The 24,612-nt window shown below is 42.1% G+C and overlaps 1 protein-coding gene across 1 annotated transcript in view; it reads left to right on the forward strand.

Moving 5' to 3' along the window:
* The window catches only part of ctnnal1 (catenin (cadherin-associated protein), alpha-like 1), a 306,680-nt gene that overhangs the window by 142,297 nt on the left and 139,771 nt on the right, over positions 1-24,612 (forward strand). The window contains exon 2 of the mRNA XM_068006252.1: positions 20,040-20,229. Within this exon, the coding sequence (XP_067862353.1) occupies positions 20,040-20,229 (190 nt within the window). The remainder of the gene's footprint in view (positions 1-20,039; positions 20,230-24,612) is intronic.

Consider the following 24,612-nt stretch of genomic DNA (forward strand, 5'->3'; position numbering starts at 1 on the left):
TTGCATCTGTTTTCACTCTGGAGAAGGACGACGTCGACATAGAAATACGACAGGGGGACTGTGATATACTCGAACATATTAACATCGAGCGGGAGGAGGTATTGGCGGTTTTAGCAGGCCTAAAAATGGATAAATCCCCAGGCCCGGACGAAATGTATCCCAGGCTACTGTGTGAGGCAAAGGAGGAGATTGCGGGGGCTCTAACACATATATTCAGAACCTCTCTGGCCACAGGGGATGTGCCAGAGGACTGGAGAACCGCTAATGTAGTACCATTATTCAAGAAGGGGAGTAGGGAAAAACCGGGGAACTACAGGCCAGTGAGCCTAACATCAGTGGTAGGAAAATTATTGGAAAAAATTCTGAAGGACAAAATTAGTCTCCACTTGGAGAAGCAAGGATTAATCAGGGATAGTCAACATGGCTTTGTCAAGGGAAGATCATGTCTGACTAATTTGATTGAATTTTTTGAGGGGGTGACTAGGCGTGTGGATGAGGGTAACGCAGTGGATGTGGTATACATGGATTTCAGTAAGGCCTTCGATAAAGTCCCCCACAGGAGACTGGTCAAGAAGGTACGAGCCCATGGAGTCCAGGGTGCCTTGGCACTTTGGATACAAAACTGGCTTAGTGACAGAAGGCAGAGGGTGATGGTCGAAGGTTGTTTTTGTGACTGGAAGCCTGTGGCCAGTGGGGTACCACAGGGATCTGTGCTGGGGCCCTTGCTGTTTGTGGTCTACATTAACGACTTGGATATGAATGTAAAAGGTATGATCAGTAAGTTCGCTGATGATACAAAAATTGGTAGGGTGGTAAATAGCGAGGAGGATAGCCTCAGTCTGCAGGACGATATAGATGGGTTGGTCAGATGGGCGGAACAGTGGCAAATGGAATTTAACCCGGAAAAGTGCGAGGTGATGCACTTTGGAGGGACTAACAAGGCAAGGGAATACACAATGAATGGGAAGACCCTAGGCAAGACAGAGGGTCAGAGGGATCTTGGTGTGCAAGTTCACAGATCCCTGAAGGCGGCGGAACAGGTAGATAAGGTGGTAAAGAAGGCATATGGGATACTTGCCTTTATTAGCCGAGGCATAGAATATAAGAGCAAGGAGGTTATGATGGAGCTGTATGAAACACTGGTCAGGCCACAGCTGGAGTACTGTGTGCAGTTCTGGTCGCCGCACTACAGGAAGGATGTGATCGCTTTGGAGAGGGTGCAGAGGAGATTCACCAGGATGTTACCAGGGCTGGAGCGCTTCAGCTATGAAGAGAGACTGGGAAGATTGGGTTTGTTTTCCTTGGAGCAGAGGAGGCTGAGGGGGGACATGATTGAGGTGTACAAAATTATGAGGGGCACAGATAGGATGGATACTAAGGAGCTTTTTCCCTTCGTTGAGGGTTCTATAACAAGGGGGCATAGATTCAAGGTAAAAGGTTAAGAGGGGATTTGAGAAAGAACTTTTTCACCCAGAGGGTGGTTGGAATCTGGAACTCACTGCCTGAGAGGGTTGTGGAGGCAGGAACCCTCACAACATTCAAGAAGCATTTGGATGAGCACTTGAAATGCCATAGCATACAAGGCTACAGACCAAATGCTGGAATATGGGATTAGATTAGACTGGGCTTGATGGCCGGCGCGGACACGATGGGCCGATGGGCCTCTATCCGTGCTGTATAACTCTATGACTCTATGAGCAGTTCTGGGCACCGCACCTTCGGAAGGACATATTAGCCTTGGAGGGAGTGCAGCGTAGGTTTACTAGAATGATACTCGGACTTCAAGGATTAAGTTACGAGGAGAGATTACACAAATTGGGGTTGTACTCTCTAGAGTTTCGAAGGTTAAGGGGTGATCTGATCGAAGTTTATAAGATATTAAGGGGAACGGATAGGGTGGATAGAGATAAACTATTTCCACTGGTTGGGGATTCTAGGAGTAGGGGCACAGTCTAAAAATTAGAGCCAGACCTTTCAGGAGTGAGATTAGAAAACATTTCTACACACAAAGGGTGGTAGAAGTTTGGAACTCTCTTCTGCAAATGGCAATTGATACTAGCTTAATTGCTAAATTTAAATGTGAGATAGATAGCTTTTTGGCAACCAAAGGTATTAAGGGATATGGGCCAAAAGCAGGTATACGGAGTTAAATCACAGATCAGCCATGATCTTATCAAATGGCAGAGCAGGCACGAGGGGCTGAATGGCCTACTCCTGTTCCTATGTTCCATGCTTGTTTTCCCCTGCACTTGTATTTGACTGCAGATCATCAATTGTATTGGTTTCTGTGGGATTGGACTTTAAGGATTATAGATCATCAAGGATATGGTAATTGATTACTAGTTTCACCCAAATTTAAACAGACATTTTAATTTCAAGATAAATATTACAAAATGTAAATTCTTTGAAGTGTTGTGACATTTCACTAAAATTTTCAGTTTTAAAACTCATGATTTGCATAGAAGTTCCTCTCTTAATTGAAGAAGTATTAACTTTGAGTTCATCATTCTTCTAAGAATATTTCAGGAGTTAAATCAATAACAAATGCAGATGGCAATAAGCGAATCATTTTAAATAAGTCACATAATCCGAACAGAACAACAAACATTTAACAATTGGCAAAGAACAAACACTTCGATGCAATTTATTATTCGTATAACTCCCTAAGGACTGATCCGGGACACTTTGGGAGAACAATAAAATTCCGTGGAACACTGGAGGCATAAAAAATTCTGAATTCTTTGATGAGGTAGTTGACCACAGGCCAGTATGTTTTGTACTGTGACACCTAGGACTTAAAGCTCCTGAAAACTGTTATCAACAGCTCAGTGAAAATGGTGCCAGTACAAACTGCCAGATGTTCTTTACAGGCAGAAAATTTGTTTTTGATAGGTTAGCACTCAGATCTGCAGATCTCTATGTGACCCTATTATAACAACAACTTGCACTTATATAGCGCCTTCAACGTAGTGAAACGACCCAAGGTGCTTCACAGGAGCGCTAGCAAACAAAATTTGGCTCCGAGCTACATAAGGAGATAATAGGACAGATGTCCAAAAGCTTGGTCGAATAGATACGTTTTAAGAAGCATCTTAAAGGAGGAGAGAGAGGTGGAGAGGTTTAGGGAGAGAATTGCAGAGCTTTAGGACCTAGGCAGCTAAAGGCCAGCCTTCAATGGTGGAGCAATTAAAATTGGGATGCGCAATAGGCCAGAATTGGAGGAGCGCAATGATCTCGGAGGGCTGTGGGGCTGGAGGAGGTCACAGAGATAGGGAGGGACGACGCCATGGAGGGATTTGAAAACAAGGATGTGATTTTTAAAATCGAAGCGTTGCCAGACCGGGAGCCAATGTCGGTCAGCGAGCACTGGAATGATAGGAGATCAGGACTTGGTGAGAATTTGGATACAGGCAGGAGAGTTTTGGATGAGCTCAAGTTTGTGGAGGGGGAAAGGTGGGAGGCCGGCCAGGAGAGCATTGGAATAGTTTAGTCCAGAGGTAACAAAGGCAGGGATGAGGGTTTCAGCAGCAGATGAACTGAGGCAGGGACGGAGACAGGTGATGTTACAGAGGTACAAGTGGGTGGTCTTGGTGATGGAGAGGATATGGGGTTGGAAGCTCCGGTCATGATCAAATAGGACGGCAAGGTTACGAACGGTCTGGTTCAGCCTCACAGTGGTCAGGGAGAGGGGATCGAAGACAATGGCTTCAGTCTTCCCAATATTTTATTGGAGGAAACTTCTGCTCATCCAATACTGGATGTCGGACAAGCAGTGTGACAAATGAGAGATAGTGGAGGGGTCGAGGGAGGTGTTTGTGAGGTAGAGCTGGGTGACGTCAGCGTACATGTGGAACCTGACGTGTTTTCAGATGATGTCACGAGGGACAGCATGTAGATGAGAAATCGGAGGGGGCCAAGGATAGATCCTTTGGGGACTCCAGAGGTAAAGGTCCGGGAACGGGAAGAGAAGTCATTGCAGGTGATTCTCTGGCTACAGTTAGATAGATAAGAATGGAACCAGGTGAGCGCAGTCCCACCTAGCTGGACAACGGAGGAGAGGTTTTGGAGGAGGATGTTGTGGTCAACCATGTCAAAGGCTGCAGACAGGATGCGAAGGATGAGGAGAGAGTTTCCCACGGTCACAATCACATAGGATGTCATTTGTGACTTTGTTAAGTGCCTTACCCAGCTTTAAACGTGTCCACTTCTTGTGTAGAATTTATTTCTCTCCTTCAATTTCTCCTCTGACATGTTTCCTTAACCCTCCCCTTCTGCTTATGATAGATATGGTGACAACAGCCCTCCAGTTTTCTGTCCAAGTCTCGTTTTTGTGTCAGACTGGACTGCGTGTGTTGACGTCCTATACAGCTGTGAGAGCGACACAGCCAAGCCTGATCCTGTCCTCATGACAAACCCATTTCCATCAGGAGCCACTATCTAGTGTTCAGGAATGGGAGCTTTGGTCAGTTTATTAATTATGTTAATATTTTATTTCCTCTTGTTTAGCCCAGGAACACTGAAGCCAATTGTAGCTCTTACCTGGCTCAGTGCTTTATGTGGTGCATTTACCCATTTAGGTATTGAAGGGGGGTAGGATAGTTTTTACCAGAAGTCATATTCATCTTGCCTAAATCCTCAAAAATGTTTCTCAATAATTATTTAAAACTGCAAAGGGTTCAAAATTCTTTAATCATACATCTGAAGGCATGCATGCTATCTGTCTATTTGCATACATTTAAATAAATTTGAGTCTGACACATGTCTGCAGGGAGTGTGTCCAAAGTGTGCAGAAAAATGTCTGACTTGTCTCTGTAGGGTGTGAGACATGATGATGGGCTGAAATTTCACCTTCACCACACGGACAACAGTAGTTCAAGAAGGCGGCTTACCACCACCTTCTCAAGGGCATTTAGGGATGGGCAATAAATGCTGGCCTTGCCAGCAACGCCCACATCCCATGAACGGATTTTAAAAAAAATTCACATGAAGGCTGCCGATTGCCACAAATTTCTCAGTAAAAAGCAACCAACCCAAAAACACTTAAATATTTATTTCAGTGGGGTCTATTTTGACTTTTAGACAACCAAATGTCTGAGCTCGTTGGTCAGCCACCCATTCCGGTGGCAAAGATTTAAACCTTGATTTAAATCTGGCAGATAATCTGCCAAACGGGCATCCTGGTGCAACTCACTGGATTAAGGCCTTAAGATTAGGCTGAGGCAGATGCCAGCAAAGTAAGTTTGGGGGCCCTGGAGGAGTCCTCCTGGACCCACAAAATTAATCCAATTCTTACCTTTAGCGGGCCTCTTGAGGTCCATTGCCTGTGGAACTGGTCCGACCAATTCCGACCTAAAATGGCAGTCGGGTCCTATTTACGTCCTAGGACCCTGATTTCCATATTAAAAGGGGCCTATCACTTGAAGGTGGGTGCTTTGCCCACCTGGCGGTAGACCCCATTCAAAATGGAGCTGGCCGCATTGCCAGTGTTAATGGGACGTTAAGGCTATTGATCCTAATTTGAGGCCGTTACCGTCCCGTTAACTCCAGGCGAAGGAAGTCAAAATTATCCCCAGTATCTCTTTAAAAAGTCTTAATTCACAAGAAAGGGAACCAATCCCTGAAATTTAAGTTCTTTTAGCAGCCATGTTGATTCTCTACCCCATTACGTAACAATCCTGGAGGGACGGGGGATCACAAAACTTATCCAAATCATCATCATCTTTTCACCTAATATCAAAAATAATTTCCTTCAGAATCCTGCCCTTCTCATAGAGGCTTTAGGTTTGTCTTCTGGTCTGTTCCCAGAGTTTAGATAATGCAGCTGGGTCTTGGAGCTTGAGATCTTTTGGGCCTTCTTACATGCATAACGTTAGTGGTATCAGTCTTCTACTCTCCTCCTGTGCTTGAGTTCAGACCTCAATATATGTGTTTTTCCTCCTGGCTACCTGAATTTCCCTCTTCTCCCCCTCTCTAATTTAAAGAACTACAAAAGTGACAGAAGAGACTTGCACAAAAGTAAAAAATCAAGTCAGAGACAATGAGAGAGATAGATACCACAATGAGAAAAATATGTCAGAGCTATATGGGATAGATAGAGTGGAACACAGAGAGAACACCACATAAAGAATTAGGCATATCGGGACCAACGACATAGGTAGAAAGAGGGATGAGGCCCTGCAGGCAGAGTTTACAGAATTATGAAAAAGATTAAAAAGCAGTACCTCAAATGTGGTAATCTCCGGATTACTCCCAGTGCCATGCGGTGGTGAGAATAGAAATAGGAGGATAGAGCAGATGAATGCGTGGCTGCAAGGGGGAGGGCTTTAGATTCCTGGGCATTGGGACCGGTTCTGGGGGAGGTGGGACCTGTACAAGCCGGACGGCTTGCACCTCAACAGGGCGAGGAGAAATATCCTTGCGGGGAAGTTTGCTAGTGCTGTCGGGATTTGGGGCGGGGGGTGGTTTAAACTAGCTTGGCAGAGGGATGGGAACCTGAGTGTGGATTCAGATGGGATAAAGTTGGAACTGGAAATGGAAGGCAGAAAATTAGTGAGTGAGTCTGGAAAGCAGAGGGAATGAAGGTTAGAAAATAAACAGAGGAGTTTAAATGTATTTACCTCAATGCAAGGAGTATAGGAAATAAGGCGGATGAGCTGAGGGCACAGATAGACACGTGGCAGTATGATATCTTAACTATTACAGAAACATGGGTTAAAGAGGGGCAGGACTGGCAGCTCAACGTCCCTGGTTACAGGGTTTTTAGCTTCGATAGAGAAGGGGATAAAAAAGGAGGGGGGTGGCAATTTTGGTTAAGGAAACAATTACAGTTGCGAGGAGGGATGATAATCTAGAAGGAGCATCAAATGAGGCCTTATGGGTTGAGCTAAAGAACAAAAAAGGGGCAGTCACACTACTGGGAGTATACTATAGACCCCTCAAACAGCCAGAAGGAGATGGAGGAGCAAATTTGTAGGCAAATTTCTGAAGTGCAAAAACAATAGGGCAGTAGTAGTCGGGGATTTCAACTACCCTAATATTAACTGGGATACAAACAGTGTGAATGGTATAGAGGGCACATAATTCTTAAATTGCATACAGGAGAATTTTTTTAGCCAGTATATAGCAAGCCCAATGAGAGGGGGGGTTGCAGTTCTGGGTTTAGTTCTAGGGAATGAAGAGGGGCAGGTGGAAGAAGTAGCAGTGGGAGTGCATTTTGATGGTAGTGATCATTATACAGTTAGTTTTAGCATAGTTATGGAAAAGGACAAAGACAGAGCAGGAGTTAAAGTTTTCAATTGGGGAAATGTCAATTTTACTAAACTGAGAAGTGATTTAGCAGAAGCAAACTGGAAACAGCTACTTGAAGGTAAATCACTGTCAGAGCAGTGGGAGACATTCAAAGGGGCGATTCAAAGGGTTCAGGGTAAATCAGCAGTGGGGAAAATGCTTGAATCTATTATAAAGGATGTGATAACAGAACACTTGGAGGGCATTAATGGGATTGGGCAAAGTCAGCATGGGTTTATGAAAGGGAAATCATGCTTAACAAATCTACTGGAGTTTTTTGAGGATGTAACTAGTAGAATAGATAGCGGAGAACCAGTGGATGTGGTGTACTTGGATTTTCAGAAGGCTTTTGATAAGGTCCCACACAAGAGGTTAGTGTGCAAAATTAAAGCACATGGAATTGGGGGGAATAAACTGGCATGGATTGAGAATTGGTTGACAGACAGGAAACAGAGAGTAGGAATAAACGGGCCTTTTTCCAGGTGGCAGGCAGTGACTAGTGGGGTACCGCAGGGATCAGTGCTTGGGCCCCAGCTATTCACAATATATATCAATGATTTGGATGAGGGAACAGAATGTAACATTTCCAAGTTTGCAGACGACACAAAGCTGGGGTGGAATGTGAGCTGTGAGAAGGATGCAAAGAGGCTCCAATGTGATTTAGACAAGTTGGGTGAGTGGGCATGAACATGGCAGATGCAGTATAACGTGGATATATGTGAGGTTATCCACTTTGGTCGTAAAAACAGAAAGACAGATTATTATCTGAATGGTGATAGATTGGGAAAAGGGGAAGTGCAACGAGACCTGGGTGTCCTTGTACACCAGTCGCTGAAAGCGAGCATTCAGGTGCAGCAAGCAGTTAGGAAGGCGAATGGTATGTTGGCCTTCATTGCAAGAGGATTTGAGTACAGGAACAGGGATGTCTTACTGCAGTTATACAGGCCTTGGTGAGACCATATCTGGAGTATTGTGTGCAGTTTTGGTCGTCTTATCTGAGGAAGGATGTTCTTGCCATGGAGGGAGTGCAACGAAGGTTTACCAGACTGATTCCTGGGATGGCAGCACTGAGGTATGAGGAGAGATTGGGTCAACTAGACCTATATTCACTAGAGTTAGAAGAATGAGAGGTGATCTCATCAAAACATATAAAATTTTAACAGGACTAGACAGACTAGATGCAGGGAGGATGTTCCCGATGGCTGGGGAGTCCATAACCAGGGGTCACAGTCTCAGGATATGGGGTATGCCATTTAGAACCTAGATGAGGAGAAATTTCTTCACTCAGAGGGTGGTGAACCTGTGGAATTCTCTACCACAGAAGGCAGTGAAAGCCAAGTCATTAGATGTATTCAAGAAGGAGATAGATATATTTCTTAATGCTAAAGGGGTCAAGGGATATGGGGAAAAAGCGGGAACAGGGTACTGAGTTAGCCGATCATCCATGATCATTTTGAATGGCGGAGCAGGGCCGAATGGCCTTCTCTTGCTCCTATTTTCTATGTTTCTATGTAACATGTTCCCACAAAGAAAAAGAGAGGGGCTGCCAAATCTAGAACCCCCTGGATGTCAAGAAGTATTCAGGGTAAGATAAGGCAGAAAAAGAAAGCCTATGAACTCAATATTACGGAAAGCTTGGAGGAGTATGTGGTTATGGTTCTCAATGAATACTTTGCATCTGTCTTCACAAAGGAGAGGGATGATGCAGGGATTGAAGTTAAGGAGGAGGAGTGTGAAATATTGGATGGGATAAACAGTGAGAGGAAGTATTAAGGGGATTAGCATCTTTGAGAGTGGATAAATCACTAGGGCCGAATGAAATGTATCCCAGGTTGTTAAAAGAAGCCAGAGAGGAAATAGCGGAGTCTTTAACAATCATTTTCCTAACTTCACTGGATACAGGCGTAGTGCCGGAGGATTGGAGGACTGCTAATGTTGTACCGTTGTTTAAAAAGGGAGCGAAGGATAGACCGAGTAATTACAGGCCAGTCAGCCTAACCTTGGTGGTGGGCAAGTTCTTGGAATCAATTCTGAGGGACAGGATAAACTGTCACTTAGAAAGGCACGGACTAATCGAGGAAAATCAGCACGGATTTGTTAAAGGGAGGTCGTGTCTGACTAAATTGATTGAATTTTTCGAGGGGGTGACAAGGAGGATCGATGAGGATAGCGCAATTGATGTAGTCTACATGGATTTTAGCAAGGCTTTTGACAAGGTCCCACATGGCAAATTGATCAAAAAAGTAAAGGCCCATGGGATCCAAGGGAATGTGGCAAATTGGATCCAAAATTGGCTCAGTGGCAGGAAGCACAGAGTAATGGTCGCCGGGTGTTTTTGCGACTGGAAGGCTGTTTCCAGTTGAGTGCCGCAGGGCTCGGTACTAGGTCCTTTGCTTTTTGTGGTATGCATTAACGATTTGGAGTTAAGCGTGGGGGGCATGATTAAGAAATTTGTGGATGACACAAAGATAGGCCGTGTAGTTGTTAGTGAGGAGGAAAGCTGTCGACTGCAGGAAGATATCAATGGACTAGTCAGATGGGCAGAAAAGTGGCAAATGGAGTTCAATCCAGAAAAGTGCGAGGTAATGCATTTGGGGAGAGCAAACAAGGCAAGGGAATATACAATAAATGGGAGGATACTGAGAGGTGTAGAGGAAGTGAGGGACCTTGGAGTGCATGTCCACAGATCCCTGAAGGTAGCAGGACAGATAGATAAGATGGTTAAGAAGGCATATGGAAATCTTTCCTTTATTAGCTAAGGCATAGAATATAAAAGCAGGGATGTTATGCTGGAACTGTATAAAACACTAGTTAGGCCACAGCTTGAGTACTGCACACAGTTCTGGTCACCACATTACAGGAAGGATGTAAATGCCCTAGAGAGGGTGCAGAGGAGATTTACGAGGATGTTGCCAGGACTGGAGAATTTTAGCTATGATGACAGATTGGATAGGCTGGGGTTGTTTTCCTTGGAACAGAGGAGGCTGAGGGGTGATTTGATTGAGGTGTACAAAATTTATGAGGGGCCGAGATAGAGTGGATAGGAAGGACCTATTTCCCTTAGCAGAGGGGTCAATAACCGGGGGCATAGATTTAAAGTGATTGAAGGATTAGAGGGGAGCTGAGGAAAAATGTTTTCACCCAGAGGGTGGTGGGGGTCTGGGACTCACTGCCTGAGAGAGTGGTAGAGGCAGAAACCCTCAACTCATTTAAAAAAAAATACCTGAATGTGCACTTGAAGAGCCGTGACCTGCAGGGCTACGGACCAAATGCGGAAAAGTGGGATTAGGCTGGGTGGCTCGTTTCTCAGCCGGTGCGGACATGATGCGCCGTATGGCCTCCTTCTGTGCTGTAAATTTTCTATAATTCTATGATACAGGAAAGAATGAGAAATAGTTGAAAAAAAGTGGGAGACTTTCCTATGTTCCTATGAAACCATTTTTTATTTTTCCCCATAAGCAATGCCATGAAAGATCAACAGGTTAAAACCTACGTCTCAATGCAAGTAGCTGTAACTAGAATGGCAAGCTGCCATGAGAAGTATGAAAATTGTTATGATGTTTAATTTTCACAAACACAAAGCATAAAGAGATTTATTAATTACATATATATATTGTTTACTGTTATTTTTTTCTTCTGCAAGTAAACCACTGTAGGAACCACTTAACTATTTATTTAAAGGCCAGAATAAAGGCTGTGGGAATTGTTAACTGAATTAATCTGTTGGCTGATGTATTTTTTGGTCTGCCAATCCTGATTGACAGCTTGGCAAACTGCCACAGTTATCATGAGTAACTTCTTTCTCTATTGTACCATGTAATATAATTAATTTTGTAATTGTTTTAATTCCTGAATTGTTACGCATTTTTGAGATAATATTCTGTAAAGTATGCTATTGTGTTGGGCTGTAACCAACATGCACCAGCTTTGCTAATGCAGCATAGTGTGAGAATAAAACAAAAACCTGTTTGTGGTAGCACAATCAAAATATTATCTGTAAATCTCAGGAGAAAATTTGTGCCCTAATAAGGGCATTTTACTATGTAGGCTTTGTGTCCAGACAGAAGAGTTGTTGTATCCTTAAAGGGTTGATGTCTTCATGAACAATTTTTGGGAAAATCTTTTCCTCTCTTTCTTTCCAAGCTCATGCAGTGATCTGAGCTGTGTCAATCCCATTGTCACATTGCTTGTGGTGTATGCCACTTCTGGCTCGTCTCCATTGTGCAGCCCCCCAATAGTTTATCATGAAGGCTGTGCTGCTTTAAATGGAATTGGCGTGCATAACACTGTTATTATATTTTGTAAGTTATGAGCGGAAGCCAAAACAGAATATTTCTGTTTTCAGTAGTAGAAAAGACGAGGTAAGTGAAGAATTAGTGGCACCAAGCTTGGATTTAACAGCCTGTGGAATGTAGGATGTTGAGTCTCTGCCATTTTAATTTGAGTAAAAACGAAGAATGGAAAAATACCCTGCTACCAGATTGTTTTAGCATTGTACAGTAAAGTTAAACATATTATGCAGATTGCTGCTTTTAATTAATTAAATTCTCCCCATCATTGTGCAGTTACGAGGATGATATAGAAGTTTGCTGATACTAAATTAGGGCCCCCAACAAACTCTGAGGAAGAATGCAGAAGATTGCCGAAAGGCATAGGTTCCCAGAGTGGGCAGAGAGATGGGGGAAAAAGAGTAATGAAAGTAAGTATACCCTGAATAAGAACGTAGGAACAGGAATAGGCAATTTAGCCCCTCGAGCCTGTTCTGCCATTCAGTGAGATCATGGCTGATCTGTGACCTAACTCCATATACCCACCTTAGCCCCATATCCCTTAATACCTTTGGTTAACAAAAATCTTATCAATCTTAGATTTAAAATTAACAGTTGAGCTAGCATCAACTGCCGTTTGTGGAAGAGAGTTCCAAACTTCTACCACCCTTTGCATGTAGAAATGTTTCCTGACTTCACTCCTGAAAGTCCTGGCTCTAATTTTTAGGCTATGTCCCCTAGTCCTAGACTCCCCAACCAGCGGAAATAGTTTTTCTCTACGCTATCAGTTACCATTAATATCTTGAAAACTTCAATCAAATCACCCCATAATCTTCGAAAGTCCAGGGAATACAGCCCTATTTTGTGTAATCTCTCCTTGTAATTTAATCCTTGGAGTCCAGGTGCCATTCTAGTAAATCTATGCTGCAATCTCTCTAAGGCCAGTATATCCTTCCTAAGGAGCGGTTCTCAGAACTGAACACAGTACTCTAGGTGTGGTCTAACCAGGGCTTTGTATAGCTGTAGCATAACTTTTACCCCCTTGTATTCTAGTCCTCCAGGTATAAAGGCCAGCATTCCATTAGCCTTTTTGATTATTTTCTGTACCTGTCCATGACATTTTAATAATCTATGTACATGGACCCCTAAGTCTCTTTGGACCTCCACTGTTTCAAGCTTCAGACCATTTAGAAAGTAATCTGATCTATCTTTTTTTAGGTCCAAAGTGGATGACCTCACACTTGCTAACATTGAAATCCATTTGCCACAGTTTTGCCCATTCACTTAATCTATTAATATCTCTCTGTAATTTTATGTTTCCATCTACACCGCTTACAATGCTGCCTATCTTTGTGTCATCAGCAAACTTGGATATGTAGCTCTCTATCCCATCATCTAAGTCTTTAATTAGTACAGTGAATAGTTGAGGCCCCAACACAGATCCCTGTGGGATACCACTGGTCACATCCTGCCTATGTGAGTACCTGCACATTATCCCTGCTCTCTGTCTCCTTTCAGCCAATTTTCTAACCAGATCAATAATTTGTCCTCAATTCCATGAGCTTCAACTTTAGTTAACAATCTCTTATGAGGGACTTTATCGAATGCCTTCTGGAAGTCCACATAAACAACATCCATGGACACTCCCCTGTCCACTACTTTAGTCACCTCTTCAAAAAATTCAATCAGGTTCGTCAGGCATGACCTACCTTTTACAAATCCATGCTGGCTCTCTCTGATCAGCTGAAAATTTTCAAGGTGTTCAGTCATTCTATCCTTAATTATAGACTCTAGTAATTTTCTGACAACAGATACTAGGCTGACTGGTCTGTAATTCCCTGGTTTCCCCCTCTCACTTTTCTTAAATAGTGGAGTGACATGTGCAATTTACCAATCTAAAGGAATGATTCCTTAATCGAGAGAACTTTGGAAGATTATAGTTGGGGCATCTGCAATGTTCTCATCTACTTTCTTTAAAATCCTGGGATGGAAACCATCGGATCCTGGGGATTTGTCACTCTTTAGTGTGATTATTTTCTTCATTACTGTTAATTTGCTTACATTAATTATGGTGAGACCCCCTTCCTGATTCAAAATTAATTTCCTTGGGGCGTCTGACATTTTATCCTCTTCCTCTACTGTAAATACTGATGCAAAGTAATTATTTAACTTGTCTGCCACGTTTCCTTATTTTCATTTATAATATCACCATTATCAGTTTTTAAGGGGCCCACATTCCTCTTGTTCACCTTTTTCCTAATATAATTGTAAAATGTTTTTGTGTTGATTTTTGCTATCCCTTGCAAGTTTCTTTTCACACTCTCATTTTGTAGCTCTGACTATCTGTTTTCTTACCCTTTGCTGTTCTTTGTATCGCTCCCAGTCGCCAAGATCTGTGCTCTTTTTTGCATTTTTATATGCTTTTTCTTTTAGTATTATGTTGTCCCTTACCTCTTTTGTCGTCCGAGGCTGTTTTTTTTGGCAAGTAACTGCCTTGCCCCTTAGAGGTATAAACTGATTCTATATCACGTTAAATTCTTTTTTTTACACCTCCCACTAATCTTCTATCATTTTACCCATTAACAGATTTGCCCAGTTTACTGTGGACAGTCTCTGTCTCTGTCTCATCATGTTGAAGTCAGCCTTACCTAAATTTAGAATCTTAGTAGCTGATACGGGTTTCTCCCTTTCAAACACACCATTGAACTTGATCATATTAAGATCACTATTAGATAAATGTTCACACACCGTTAGGCTGTTAACTAAATCTGGCTCATTATTTATTATTAAATTTAATATGGCCTGCCCCCTTGTTGGTTCTAGGACATATTGTTGCAGGAAGTTGTCCTGAACACACTCAAGAAATTCACTACCTTTCTGACATGCGCTCGTCTGTTTATCCCAATCAATATGAAAGTTAAAATCCCCCATTAAAACCACTCTGTCTTTGCTGCACGCTTGTATAATCTCTGCATTTATACATTCTGCCACTTCACAGCTGCTACCAGGGGACCTATACACAACTCACTATAATCTCAAATCCTTTTCTATTTCTTGATTCTACCCATAAAGTCTCCACTGCCTGCTTACCTCTAGTTATATCCTCTCATCATTGAAGTAATTTTATCCTTAATCATTAAGGCTACTCCTCCCCCTCTACCAATTTCCTTCTCCCTGTAAACCTTATAACCTGGCATATTCAGTTCCCAGTCCTGACCATCTTGCAGCCACGGGGGTAATTTTAGTCCAGAGCCAGGAAGTGGGTGTCGAGGGGGGCTGAATCGCAGACGGGAAGCCCAGAAGTACGAGTTTCCTGGATGTCCTTACGATTTTGATGTAAGGACGTCTTGTATCTTTTTTTGCCGGTTTGCTGTCCAACTAGCCGGCCTGATTGATGGGCTGGCCTCAGTCGGACAGGAGCAGAGCAAGGAAGAGGACGTGAAAAGCTAAGTCTTCAGTTAAGTCTTTCATTGTATGGATGGGGGGCACCAGTGGGCATGGGGGTCACCGGTGGGGGGAGGGGGATTCAGTCATCGGAGGAATCAGTCATGGGGGGAGGGATCGGGGGTCAGTCACTGGTTTTGGGGGCGGGGGTGGGGATCGGCGGTCATCGCGGGGTCCACGATTGTTATGGGGAGGATCGGGGGTCGTCGCAGCGGTTCGCAGACCCTTGCGATGGGGGGGGCGGATCGGAGATTGGGGTGGGGGTCATTGCAGGTAGACTTGTTGGACCTGGGGGAAGCACTCCTGCTTCTCCGGGCCCACAAGCAGTGCCAGAAACGCACTTAACTGCAGTTTTGAGCCTTCTCATCTTCTTTTGCGTGGTGTGAAGGAGAAGGCCCCGGAATCCCGGCCCCCAGGGGTTGAAATCAAAAAACCTTTTGAAAATGGAGGCCCGCGGCTTCCTTGAAAGGTTTTAGTGACCAAACTACCTCCTGGGAGCAGGTTGGTTGCCCGCCCTTCATCCCGCCCCCGTTGAAAACCGAAAATTGGCAGGTTGGGGGCAGGTCTGAAATTGATGCGATTTTCAATGCTCCCCCGCCCCAACCCACCCATTTTTCCAAGTTAAAATTCTGCCCCATATCTCAGGAATGGCTACCAAGATCGTACTGTCTACATTGAATTTGCACCTGCAATTCATTCCATTTGTTTCTTATGCTCCGTGCGTCTGTATAAACAACGTTTATTTGGGCCACACACCCTAACCTGTCCTTCTGCTCTAATGTTATTTTTCTCACATATTTCTTATTTCTCTCTCCTGATTTAATTACTTTACATCTTTTAGTTTTCCCTTTACCTGTAGTGCCGAAAGCATAATTTCTGACTATTACTCTACTCTCTTCCTTTTCATTTGTTTTAGAAGTGTTAGATTCTTAATAGAGTTGAGGAATGGAGAAATTCAGTGGGAGTACAGGTAGAAAACGCCATAAAATAGGCAAATGGGATTCTGAGTTTTATGCATGGGGAATTGAATACAAAGACATGGAGATTATGTTGAATTTATACAAGACATTGGTTAGGCTGCAGCTGGAGTTTTACATGCATTTCTGGGCACGCTATTGAAAGAAGGATGTTACAGCCATGGGCAGTGTAGCAAAGATTCATTAAAATAATACCATCCAGTGTTGTTGCTAGAATCTTAGTAAAGCGCAATTTAAAAAGAATTCATTCTTGGGATGTGGGCGTTGCTGCCAAGGACAGCATTTATTGCCCATCCCTAGAAGGTGGTCTTTTTGAACCGCAGCAGATTCTTTGTAGCAGTTTGATACAACGAAGTGGCTTACTAGGCCACTTCAGAGAGCAATTAAGAGTCAACCACATTGGCGTGAGACTAGAGTCACATATAGGTCTGACCAGATCAGAACAGTAGGTTTCTTTTCTTAAAGGACGTTAGTGAACCAGTTGGATTTAGCAACAATTTGACAGCTTCACGGTCAATTTTACTGATACCAGCTTTTATTTCCAGTCAAGCTCTAGATTACTATTCCAGTAACAAAGAAATCCAGTAGCACACTTAGGTTTTGTTCTTTCAAACTTTGCTTTAATCTGCAGAATATTTTGTGCCATAGGACACTAGGGTAAAGTACTAGTGGTTACAAATCAGCCATTGGGACTGGTGGTGGTGGGAACAAACTGATGTGATGAATTAAGAAATCACAAACCATTAAGGCATGTTGCATTGTGTGATTTTTTTTTTTCCCCTTATAATGTGATTTTTATTTCCTATAGTGTATTGGCATCTATAGCATTTATATTAATATGCGAATTAAGGTGAGAGAAGCCATAAGAAGCATGATAGCGGAAATGAAAATATTCGCTCTGATGCAATAGGGGCTGCTGTTCAGAGGTTTGAGGATAAAACAGATTGTTGAGCCAGAATATACTTGACTCAACGTTATTTAACCTGGAGTGATCATTGCAGGCATTGGGTACAAAAAAAGCCAATGGCTGCATTCCCCAGCACTGATTCCCCTTCCTTGAAGGAGCAGTTGTCAGAAAATGGAATTAATATTTTTTTAAAACTGCTAATAAAAATAAATGAAGTCTAGATAGTGTGGAATTGCAAATAAAGTGAATTTTAATTTCAGTTGGCAATTTTCCTTCATAAATTTGTCTTTGTGGTGTAAATAAATGTCTTCAGGCTTAAGTGTTGAAATAATGTATTGCATTGTTTTCCATTAAAAGCAGGCTGCTAACAAATGTTAGAACGTTAAGCAGAATAACTAAAGCAGCGTTGTACAGAATTGCCATAAAAAGCTAATTGAAATCAGGATAACCTATATATCCGTCCCTCATGTAATGCCTGCAAACGATTTCTAAATTACAATATTTACATTATCTTGTTAATGTGCTCCAGAATGCATAAATTTGTATTTTATGAGAGAGGTGTTGGCATTTCCTACTATCTTGGACTTTTGCTAGTAAGTCTGAGTTGGCCTTTTTCAGATCTGCATCTAAGGGATACCATAACATTAAAGCATTGGATGTTTGCCGAATGCAGGGATAAGTTGAAGAGCCAGAGGAGAGGGCACCCCCGATATTTTTATGTGTTTTGTTTGCTTTGTTTCAATGCGTGGCGTTCTGTGGGCTTCCAAACCTGTCAGTTCAAATTTTGGCTTGTCAGGTTGTTAGGGCAACATCTCATTAAAGAAGATACTTGATGTAATTTGTGTCAGACTCTTCCCTTTCATTTCTTAGGCAGAGTAAAGCCTGTCCTGTGGATGCACTGCTTTTTTCCCCCTCTGTTTCTTCACCCCAGGCACATCTTGATGATCTTCATTTATTAGGGCCGGAGGTGAAGTTGACAGAAGAAAGGCCTGTGGGTCTTGCAGTTTTATTGACCTATATCTGTCTCTTCTCTGTACTCCGAGAGGAGAAGGAGCTCTGCACGAAGCCTAAATGACTCCTGTCATTGCCTCCCACACATGTTACACTATTTCCAATCCCTTTTGACAAAATAATTTGTGGTTACAGTTATTTTTTGCAGCTGACTCAGTGCAGCAATCCATTTTTTTAAAAATCCAGACTTCGGTACTCTATGTAACTTTTAAATTATAGATGTGGTTCTTCAAACATTGAGTATCTTTGATGTGATAAGTCTGCTTGATGTATGATGTGTAAAATTATTCAGTTGTCAGTAACATTCAATTGGTTTTGCTGTAATTTTAATCACTGTTTCATTCTAATCATGATTAAATCTGCAGTAATCAAAATGTTAAATGAAAGAAGACTACATGAACCAGAGTGTAATCTGGTTCTGTTTGCTGTATTGCATCCAAATATTCATCTTGGTAACTGTGATACAGTCATAATCTGGCTTGTAATCATGTACTGAAATAAGTTGAAGTGTCTTTGTACTTCTGCCTCTTATTACTATTACTGTTAGTTTATTGGCAGTCAAACAAAGCTAATTATGGTATGTTCCCATTAACTTGATTAATAAGCAGATGAATAACTGTGGCAGGTCATTTATTTTTAGTAATTGAATATTCTATTGACTATTGAAATGGCTGCTTGAATGGCAAGAGCCTAGGGGTTTGAACCACATTCACAGTGGTGTTATTGTGAAAATCAGTTAACTAGCGGGTATATTGTGATTGAGCCATAGTTCTTGAATTTTTTCAGTGAATACATAACAAGCACCCAATTAATAAAGTAATGATCAGAGTAATATGTCAGTGTTTACACTAATGTAGTGATGGAAGAGTGGATCAGAACAAGACAAACTAAAAGCAAAAAACTGCTGTTGCTGGAAATCTGAAACAAAAACAGAAAATGCTGGAAACAATTAACAGGTCAGTCAGCATCTGTGGAGAGAACAAATTAGTAAATGTTTCACGTGTAGACCACTTGTCCTAACTGGAAGATATTACAGATGAACAACATTTAAAAAGGAACCGAACAAAGGGATGGGAGGAGGACAACTTACTGATGCACACGTGCACACAAGAGTGGAAATGGAATGACCAGCTGTGTTTTAATGAAAAGAATATTTGCCACAAAAGGCTATCTGTCTTTAATGGAGGACTGGAGCTCAAGATGATACAGATTTTTAAAAATCTCCTCTGATATGCACAATTGATCATACAACCTTAAGGGGCTGCATTCTTTAAACTCTGCAGGCTGCTATCAGTTTCTCTATTGACAGTTGGTGACATTTACTGCAAAGTAGCTAATACTGAGAAATTTCTAATAATGGTACAATCATAATCATGCAATCATTGTGCTACCTTAGCATATACATTGGATTGAAGTTTACATGCTTCAAATAGTTATAACTATCTATTTTGCAACAAATATTTTCTTATGCTTTGTATCTCATAGTAAACCTCTTCATAAAGCCATCTCATTGCTGTTTCCTTGGTTTTGATATTTTTATGGTTCTTCCTTTCTAAACTCACAACTAAAAAGAAATTAAAAGTTCCAGAAAACATGCCTTCTGCTCTCTCTTCCTTCTCTAGTTGCTTTTTAAGCAGATTGAGTGATGTTTCCTATGTTAAAGGGGAGAGAGTTGAGCCAGATCTGATTTTTTGTGTCATGATCAAGTATTTCAACATTTGCCAACAAAATGAGCAAAAGTTTGAAAAAGCCTTTTTCGTCAAGAAATTAAGTCTCTGCAATGTCTCAAAGTACACTATTTTGGAGTCTGTTAAGTATGCTGTTGTCCTTGCTAATGCCTAACCTGACTCCCTCACCTAGAACCGATGTGTTTCTGTTACCAAATTGAACTCTTGAGTACTGCTAAAATTCACACAAATGTAGTAAATGAGTTTGAGTTTCGAGCAGACCTGATTTTGCCTCTTTATTCAGAGTAAGGTGACCCCTCAAACCACCAGGACACCAGTAATAATAATTTTTACCACGTGCTGTAATTCAACTTTTAATCTGATGATCATTCACCCAGACAAGTATTTAGAACAGTTTGTAAGATCTGTTAAAGATTTAAAACTTAATTGTTTGAACTTTTGTTTTCCCTGGTTGTAGATCACAACACTGATCAACCATAAGGAGAAACCAAAGAAGTCTGAGAAAACGCTGCGAGCAATTCAGCGGGTAGGGCAAGCAGTGAGTCTAGCTGTTGGAAGATTTGTCACTGTTGGTGAAGCCATAGCTAGTGAAAATGAAGAGTTAAAAGAAGAAATGTACTTTGCCTGCCAGGAGGCACGGCGAGCAGGTAGGTTCTGTCTCGTGATACATTGTAAACGATATTATCTCTGTGCCGCTTCACATCACCCCAGCTCCAACCTCATACCCACCTAGAAGCTTCTTTCAGAGTAGATTGGGTGTCAGTACAACACCCGATGCAATAGTATTGTTACTAGGTTTATAGTAAACAGTAATGGTGGGAATGTAACATTTTCTTACATCCATACTGTAATTGGGTTTGTTCAATGCAATTTCAATATAGTATAATGGTGGCCATGTGAAACTTTTAAACTATCAGCATATTTCTCCCATGCCGTTACTCATAGTGAGTTGGGGTATGGCTGTTTTATAATGACAGGTACGTTATATACCATGTAATGCTCAATATGTTCTACAGTGTATTTGATCGTCCGTAGTGTTGCTCAGGGACCAAATAAAATTGTGCGTCTCTTCCTTTAGCGCATGATCTAGGCTGTCACTCCAGAGCAGTATTGAGCGCAATACCGCATTATCGCATGTGCGGTCCTTTGGAAGAGATGTTAAATTGAGGTCCAGCCTTTCTGTTTCAGGCGGACATTAAAAATCCCACAATATTATTTGGAAAAAGGCCAAGGAATTTTTCTTGTGGTCCTGATCAACATTCTTCCCTTAACATGTAACACTAAAGAAAAGATAAACTGATAATTCATCTCATTGCTGTTTGGACCTTGCTGGCACAGAATGGCTGCTGCATTTGGCCGCATAACAGTTACTGAATTTCAAAAATAATTCATTGTTTATGAAGTGCTTTAAGATGTGTTCATGTGATGAGACTAAATATGAATGTTTCTTTCTGTAACTGTTTCTCTGCTTTCCTACTTTCTGTGTACCTCAGCCTTTCTATTTGTGATTTATTCTTTCTGTTTCACTTTTTTTTCCATTGTGACATCTGAATCTCTTGTGTTTGACTTTTATCCTCACACTTTATCACTCTTTAAGTCTTTCCTTCTCTTTCTGTCTCTCCTCATTCCCTCCCTTAGGTTTTTTGCCTCCCGAGAGATTGCATGGTTACAGATAAGTCAGCGGTGTGCATGGTTGCACCGTGTTTGGTTAGAGCAGGCTTGGTGGGCTTGATGGTCTTTTCCTGCCCTTCTTTACATTTATATAAAGTCTAGTGATTTCTTTGAGAACGTTTTTATGTGTTTAATTCATAATATAAACATAGTCAGTGTCTCAAAACGCAACATGGTCTGTGAATGACGTTGGTAAAAAAATTATTTGAGAGATTTGATTGATCAAGGTTGTGGTGCTTTCTGATTTGTGAATGGTAGCTTTGAAAAAAATGGAGTGATTTGACTGGTTGGTAGCTTTTAGTACCTGTCTACTGAATTTTTGATTTGATCACATTTATCCTATTAGATATTTGTGTCAATCAACATGACTATCTTAATAGACAGTGGTTATTTGAGGCACTCATATTTTTGCCCTACATCTACTTTGTGGTTTGATGGACACCTTTGAGGTGCGATGCTGTATAGATACATTTGGGAAAACTTTGTGTGGCTGCACTTCCAGCGTGCTTGGGACTCACTATTGCACTCACCGCTAGTGAGGCTTTACGTCAGGAATGTAGCAGCAGAAAACTATCCCTATTGTATTTGATTGCATTGTGAAAAATGATTTGATTCTAGATTTTGTCCTTCTAAACTTGGGTTTTGTCTAGAATAATTTGAGCCAGCTAACATGAGAGTGAAGTACTGCTGGTTACAGCTCTGTCACTGTTACTGCCATGATGTGGAGATGCCGGTGATGGACTGGGGTTATCAATTGTAAACAATTTTACAACACCAAGTTATAGTCCAACGATTTTATTTTTAATCCCACAAGCTTTCGGGCCTTCCTCAGGCGGTGTGGAAAAGACAATTTCGAATCCTTTGCATTTTAAGATCACAGAACAAAGCCTGGTGATTACTGCCCGTTGCCAAGGCAATCACAGTGAGCAGACAGAAAGGTGTCATCTAAAAGGCCACTGAATATACAACCCCCCAAAAAAAAAAGAGAGAGAGAGATAAGGAAGACAGTCAATGACCCGTTATATTAAAAACAGATAACATTTGTTCGCTGGTGGGGTTACGTGTAGTGTGACATGAACCCAAGATCCCGGTTGAGGCCGTCCTCATGGGTGCGGAACTTGGCTATTAATTTCTGCTCGACGATTTTGCGTTGTCGTGTGTCTCGAAGGCCGCCTTGGAGTACGCTTACCCGAAGGTCGGTGGCTGAATGTCCATGACTGCTGAAGTGTTCCCCGACAGGGAGAGAACCCTCCTGTTTGGCGATTGTTGCGCGGTGTCCGTTCATCCGTTGTCGCAGCGTCTGCATGGTCTCGCCAATGTACCATGCTCTGGGGCATCCTTTCCTGCAACGTATGAGGTAGACAACGTTGGCCGAGTCACAGGAGTATGAACCGTGCACCTGGTGGGTGGTGTCCTCTCGTGTGATGGTGGTATCTGTGTCGATGATCTGGCATGTCTTGCAGAGGTTACCGTTCTTACTAGTAAGAACGGGATATGATGCTCGACTCATCGATCGACAGTTCCGACGGGCCACAGCGAAAAATCGCGTAGACCTCCTCAGAAGACTAACACGGGACGCAACCAACAGAGTACCCTTCGTCGTCCAGTACTTCCCCGGAGCGGAGAAACTACGCCATGTTCTCCGCAGCCTTCAACATGTCATCAATGATGACGAACACCTCGCTATGGCCATCCCCACACCTCCACTACTCGCCTTTAAACAGCCACCCAACCTCAAACAAACCATCGTTCGCAGCAAATTACCCAGCCTTCAGGAGAACAGCGTCCATGACACCACACAACCCTGCCACAGTAACCTCTGCAAGACATGCCAGATCATCGACACAGATACCACCATCACACGAGAGGACACCACCCACCAGGTGCACGGTTCATACTCCTGTGACTCGGCCAACGTTGTCTACCTCATACATTGCAGGAAAGGATGCCCCAGAGCATGGTACATTGGCGAGACCATGCAGACGCTGCGACAACAGATGAACGGACACCGCGCAACAATCGCCAAACAGGAGGGTTCTCTCCCTGTCGGGGAACACTTCAGCAGTCATGGACATTCAGCCACCGACCTTCGGGTAAGCGTACTCCAAGGCGGCCTTCGAGACACACGACAACGCAAAATCGTCGAGCAGAAATTAATAGCCAAGTTCCGCACCCATGAGGACGGCCTCAACCGGGATCTTGGGTTCATGTCACACTACACGTAACCCCACCAGCGAACAAATGTTATCTGTTTTTAATATAACGGGTCATTGACTGTCTTCCTTATCTCTCTCTTTTTTTTGGGGGGTTGTATATTCAGTGGCCTTTTAGATGACACCTTTCTGTCTGCTCACTGTGATTGCCTTGGCAACGGGCAGTAATCACCAGGCTTTGTTCTGTGATCTTAAAATGCAAAGGATTCGAAATTGTCTTTTCCACACCGCCTGAGGAAGGGGAAAGCCCCCAAAAGCTTGTGGGATTAAAAATAAAATCGTTGGACTATAACTTGGTGTTGTAAAATTGTTTACAACTGTTACTGCCAATAGTAGTGATGAGAGCATCACACAACAAATGTATTGATTTAAATGCCTAGCCAAGTGAAAGACGCTATATAAATGCAAATTCTTTCTTAAATGTGATTTTTTTTTTCCCAATAGAAAATTGGTTCCAACATGGTAAATAAGCCTAGCTGTCAAAACTCGTGCAACTATTATTTTTGTAGCCTAATTTTTTTTTCTTGTGTCTCCAAAAAGTGAACAATTTTACACATTCAAAGACTTTGTGTTGGTTTTAGGCAGTGCAAATATAAAGTAAATTTAGGGTTGTCAGTATTGACAACACTTCAAGTGAAGTCAGCAATATTTATGCGATTTGAGTGAAAATGCTGCAAAGCCATTAGTCAATCATGGACTGAAGTTTAAGAAAACAATTGCAGGCAAGAAAAGCAAGAACAAATAGAAGGATAACAGAATTTGTCAGGCATTTATCAACAGATTTATGCTGCAAGGTACATAAATGCAGTTGAAGGTACCAAAATCATCAAAATATGAACATTTGTCAAACATGTTTGAGATTTATTTGTGACAAGATGCCTCAGATACCTTTCATCATTAATTGAGCAGCAGCATCAACTTCTCGTGGATGTTAGGATCTTAGTATTTTGTGTACACTGTATGTTGAAATAATGTTATTTCTTTAAAAAGAGTTTAATTAGGTTTGTGTTTATAATATTACATAGAACACCTTAACTCACTGTAGATAATGGATCTTAAAATTAATAAGCTAGGCTATATTACTAAATCTTCGTGCCACAGTCCACAATATTAACTATCTTCAGTAGTGTAAAATTCACGCAACCT

Source organism: Heptranchias perlo, chromosome 2 (assembly GCF_035084215.1).
Source record: "Heptranchias perlo isolate sHepPer1 chromosome 2, sHepPer1.hap1, whole genome shotgun sequence".
Taxonomy (NCBI): domain Eukaryota; kingdom Metazoa; phylum Chordata; class Chondrichthyes; order Hexanchiformes; family Hexanchidae; genus Heptranchias; species Heptranchias perlo.